This window comes from Dromaius novaehollandiae, chromosome 1 (assembly GCF_036370855.1).
Source record: "Dromaius novaehollandiae isolate bDroNov1 chromosome 1, bDroNov1.hap1, whole genome shotgun sequence".
NCBI classification, from domain to species: Eukaryota; Metazoa; Chordata; class Aves; order Casuariiformes; family Dromaiidae; genus Dromaius; species Dromaius novaehollandiae.
Window position 1 is genome coordinate 214,803,193 of NC_088098.1, and position 5,096 is coordinate 214,808,288.

The 5,096-nt window shown below is 56.4% G+C and overlaps 1 protein-coding gene across 2 annotated transcripts; it reads left to right on the forward strand.

The window, feature by feature from the left end:
• The first annotated feature begins 3,027 nt into the window (after window positions 1–3,027).
• LOC112981926 (mid1-interacting protein 1-B) lies at window positions 3,028–4,661 on the forward strand. 2 transcript variants are annotated; one of them, XM_064505199.1, is made up of 2 exons: window positions 3,028–3,482; window positions 4,237–4,661. In XM_064505199.1, exon 1 carries the CDS (start codon window positions 3,073–3,075, stop codon window positions 3,460–3,462), a length of 390 nt encoding a protein of 129 aa, XP_064361269.1. In that variant the 5' UTR covers window positions 3,028–3,072; the 3' UTR covers window positions 3,463–3,482; window positions 4,237–4,661. The 2 variants fall into 2 exon arrangements, with proteins under 2 accessions (XP_064361269.1, XP_064361268.1); XM_064505198.1 differs by having other exon boundaries at window positions 4,304–4,661.
• The last annotated feature ends 435 nt before the right edge of the window (window positions 4,662–5,096 follow it).

Genomic DNA, 5,096 nt, shown 5'->3' on the forward strand with positions numbered 1-5,096 from the left:
ACATGTCTCTGTCTCAACCCTGACAAGCTGCTGGGCTGCTGTCTTCACCCAGAAAAAAAGTGGAGCACGAGAGGGAGCAGGCACTGGGAGACACTTAAGCCCTCCCTATTGCAACTGCTCACAAAGAAGGGAAGAGAGGACACAGGGTAGGGGAGAAGTGGAGCAGGAAGATGGACATGGCTGTCTCCAATCTGCCTTTGAAGCCCATCTGTTCCCTTGGCCATGGTAGAGCCAGACTTTGCCTGGACTGCGAGAAACGGAGGGAAGTCACTTTTAAGTGCTCCCAGGGAGGACCACAGAGGAGGTGAAGTCCATGGGCTCTGCTCATTTACCTCGCTGGCAATGGAAGAGGGGATCTGCGATGGCTGGAGACTCGGCGCCCTGGGGAGGGCATCAGCCAGAGCAAGGAAGGCCTGTGCTCACTCCGCAATGGCTCTTGGCCTGGGCTTCAACCCTGGCAGCAAGGGAGGCTCATGCTGCCCCAGGGAAGGATCAAGCCTGATGACCCGCTGCTGCTCGCCACCACTGTTGAACATGACTGATAAGAGAGGCGAGATGTTCCAGAGATTGTCTGTGACCGGGGACAATGACCAAAGGTCCTTGGCAGAAAGAGCAGGGAGACAGGGCAGATCAGGCCCTCTCCGGGCATGGCGGGGGATGCTGGGCTCGGCTTTGCAACGGAGTCTCTCCAGGCACAACCAGTATGGCCAGCCCCATCCAAAACGTTGGCGTGGGGCAGGTTCACATTGCGGCTCCCCTTCCTGAGCCTGTCCTCAGCTCTGCTGAGGTGCCCCTGGGGCTGTGGCAGACCTGCACCGAACCAGGCCCAGATGGGGTCTTACAAACACCTAAAAGAGGGGAAGAATCACTGCCCTGCACCTCCTGGCTCCGCTCTCGCTAACACTGCCTTGCAGGCAGTTGTGCTTCCTTGCAGCAAGGACCCACTGATGACATGTGGACAACTTTCAGTCCAACAGGATCCCCAGGTCCTTTTCTGCAAAGCTGCTGTCTCGCCGGTTGGCCCCAGGCCTGGGCTCTTCCATGGAAAGATTCTGATCCAACCGCAAGACATTGCATCATGGTGTCCCTGGGGAAGTATCAAACCCCAGTGATCCCTCGCTGCTCGCCACCACTCTTCAGCATGACTGATAAGAGATGCGAGATGTTCCCAGCCTGATCTCTCTCCTGGAAGAACCAACAAAGGTCCCCGACAAAAGAGCAAGGACGGGGCAGCACAGGACCTCTCCAGGCATGGCGGGGGAAGCTGGGCTCTGCCCTGCAACAGCGTCTCTCTAGGCCCTATCAGCATTGCCAGCTGCCACAGGGGAAAAAATGTCCCGCTCACATACTTCAAACAAATCTGCAGCGCAGTTATCTATTAACAACACAAAACTAATGAGCAATCAGGGAGCTACACATGCAGGATCAGCATCAGGAATACAGAGAAGCCACAGTACTAGACCCAAAATGTTAAATAGCTACCAATTTCCAAACACCCGTCTATAACCGATCCCGAAGGAGGTCTAACCACACACACACGCATATCACCCCACGAGCTGGATGCAAGGTTATGACAGGGAGGATGCTCCATCTGATCAAGACACAGCCTTTGATGGTGACACGGTTACTTCTTTTAGTGTCAAATGGGTTTTGCCTACTGCTCTCTCCGCTCCAAGGTCTCTCCCGACTGCTGGGAATTTTCATGCTTCTCCTAGGCTTCTTTTCAGGCTGACTCCTTCTTTCTTTGCAATTCCCTCCTTACTGTTTAATCCAGATGATGGTCATCTGCCTCTGTAACATCTCTGGCTGAGGGCTCATGGTCATCTGCCTTCCTAACGCAACCCGTTTGGGGAAGACACCTTCCAGGCAGTTTTCTGTGTTTGATACAACCACACGCACTGTTTAGAGTCACCTTCTCCTCTCAGCAGGGGTTGTTACGCAGGTCAGTTGCCAAAAGGGGACCTTGCGGGCACCCCACGCCAGCCCTGAATAAGGGGGGTGGCCAGGGCAGGGCTCACAAGGGGACCACCTCTCCCGGGTCTGTCCTCAGCCCTGCCAAGTCCACCGCCTCCTCTCTTTCCCCCACTACCCAAAATTCCCTAAACCAAGCCAGGCCTCACTGCAAGGCAGAGGACTCCAGGGTCATCCCAAACATCGCTGGGGGATTCTGGTGGCGGGGCTGGGCCTCCACCCCTCCTCTCAGCCTTTCCTCCCCCAATGAACTTCTGAGGAAGCAAGATCTGCCCCTGCAGGGTGTGGGGCTTCCTGCAGCTTGGGGGGCCCGGTGAGGCCCTTTCCCGGCACACAGGGATGTTTTCAGGCCAGTCCCAGCTCTCTGGTGTTTGCAGTGTCAGCTGCTCCATAGCTCCGACCACAGCACAGCTCTCTTCTACCAGCCCAGGACAAGAAATACAGCTTTGGGCTTTGTGAGAGACCTCCAGGGGCTGCAGACGGGTCCCCTTCTCCACCTGCTGCCCAAACGCTCTGTACCTGCCCCAAGGCAAGGCAGACTTGTGGGGCCTCTCTGCAGAGGACTTGGTGGCACGTGCTCAGGGAGCACCACCCCCCTTTGGTGGCTGGTGCTCCCAGTTAGTGTTTGAGGGGTCCAGCTGCAAAATCCAGCATGAAGCTTTCATGTGGTTTGGGTGTCTCATGGGCAGTATTGCTGCCATGGTTGAGGGGGCAGGAGCTCAGCGCACTTTCCCCACCATCTCCAGCAGCAGCAGCAGCAGCAGCAGAGGGAGGACAGGCCGGGAGGGGGCCCTTCAGCAGCTCCCCTGATGGTCACGTCCTGATCTGTGTGCGGAAACGCACCACGATCTCCAGCCAGGTCGGGTGAAGGCCAAGCAGAGGCTCAGCCAGGGCCGATTGCACCGTGGCTGAGCTCCAGCCGGGGACACAGCCAAGCCCCAGCCCTGCCGCCATCCAGCATGGCCGTTGGCTGGGAGGAGAGGAGGGACGGCCACCCCGGACAGCTGCCCCGGGCATAAAAGGACCTGCCTGTGCCACAGCGGGAGCAGACGGCACCCACCGAGACGAGAAAGGCACTGCCGGAGCCGCAGGAGCTGGGCCATGGAGCAGTACTTCTCAGCCACCCAGAAGATGGAGCAGGAGGTCATGTTTCCCAGCCTCCTCCGAGGGGTCTTCCCGGAGCCCCACGACGCTGCCCCCGCTGCCGACGACCAGAAGGACCTGTACGAGCGCTACCAGCTCCTCAAGTCCATCAAGCCCGTGGTGGAGAGAGGCCTGGGGGCCGCCGCCGAGCACAGCCTGCCCAGCGCCAGCACGCACGAAGCCCCGGACGACGCAGCGGACGCCGATCTGGAAGAGCGCCTCTCCCACCACCTCCACGGCTTGCAGCAGGTGCTCACCCACCTCACCAGAGACGCCAACGCCCTCACCCGGCGGTACAGCCAAATCCTCGAGCAGATCAACCTCAGCGATGGGCAGCCCAGCTGGTGAACCTGACCCCGGCCTCCAAGGTAAGAGCTCGGGGACATGCAGTGCCAAAACATACATTGCCCTCTTCCCCCATATACTGGGGTGCTTTCCAATATTTGCATCATACCCACAAATCACAGGAGTTGTAGGTCCCAGTGCTCTGTCACTTCTTGATAAATACATCCTCCTGCATCTGTCTTTCTGAACTGATGACTGGTGCAGGCTGTGTCACTTTATACAGAACAAAAGTCACACTGTGAGCACCACATTCCCCCCAAGACTCTGCAGCATTCAGGTAAGCAATGTCTGGCTGCTGCCGTGCAGACACAGAAGATCCCAAAGCATCCTCAGGGAGAAAAGTCTGAGTGCTGTGGAGGACCCTGTGCTCCAGAGTCCAGAAGCTGCCAGACACTGGTGCTCCAGTAACTTCTCTTTTTCTCTCTGAGGGAACCTGCTATATAGCAACAGAATCATTTTTGGGCATCAATTTGATGCTTTCGTGTTTCCAAATGTCTAAATTTGACACACCAGCTGCAAACGGCTCAGGTTCTTCAATCTTCCCCTACTCTTGAAAGCACAGTCATGCTCTGTGCTAGTGGGCCTTTCATCGCATGCACAGTGGGGCCTGACCCCTTGGGTAGACATCCCTGTCCCACAGCAGCACTCATGGCTAACCCACACATGGGTTAGGGCTAAACCGAGCTCTGATCCTCCTTGTAAAATAATGGAGAGTGTGGAAAGGAGATGGCAGCAACAGGCAACATTAACAAGGTCTTTCAAAAATGTTAACCCTAGTTCTGGAGAAAATACGTGGCCAGAGATGAAGACGTCCCAACCAAACGCTGTTCTTTATTCCCACAAGGTGATGCGTGGCCCACAATTCAGCGGCAGCTTTTCTCCTGCACCAAGTCCCACCAAGGGATGTCTTCAGCGACCAGCACAGAGTTTGGCCACCTGCCAGCCGTGCACTGCCTTTACCATCGTGCTTGTCCTGCTGTTGATGCTGCCACAAACCTTGCTGCTCCATGTCACCTCATTCCAGGTGTATTTCTTTGCAGCAGGCAGAGCAGAAATGAGTGTTTTGTGTTATTGCTTCATAGAAGGCATTTGTAACGTCGAAACAATGCTTTTTCTGTGTGCGCTAATGCCCACTGGTCTCTTTGACACTGATAATGTAACTGCTTCTCAAGGCTGCTCTGAAACAAAATGCAAAGCCTTGAGCAACTGTGTCCTGTGTTTCCTACGAGCTGTTGTTTCTATAGAGCTACTGTTCCCCAGCTCATGCGGATGGGGCTTGGGAAGCCTTGGCCACCAAGTCCAAGGGCTGGTGTAGGGGGTGAGCTGGGTTTCTCCCTCGGGGAGTGGGACTTTGGTTTTGCACTGGGCTGGAATTCAACCCCAGTCCTGCTGGGGTGGTGTCATGTCACGGCCATCCCGCAGCCCCCCAGCTCCTATATGTTACAAGCTCAGTGTATTCCTGTCATCCTCCTGTGCAGGGTACTGGGAGCCCGACCTGGCCCTGGCATCTCTCCACAGCCTCCTTCTCTCCTTTCCACCAGCATCCCCTCCCCTCCTGGACCCCCGATTTCCCAGCTCCTCACTTGAATCGGTACCTGCACATCCTTTCCCTCAGCCCACACTCGTGCAGCCCTGCA

Coding starts and splice junctions, on each gene's coding strand:
- LOC112981926 (XM_064505199.1), top strand. CDS start 3,073: ATGGAGCAGTACTTCTCAGCCACCCAGAAGATGGAGCAGGAGGTCATG.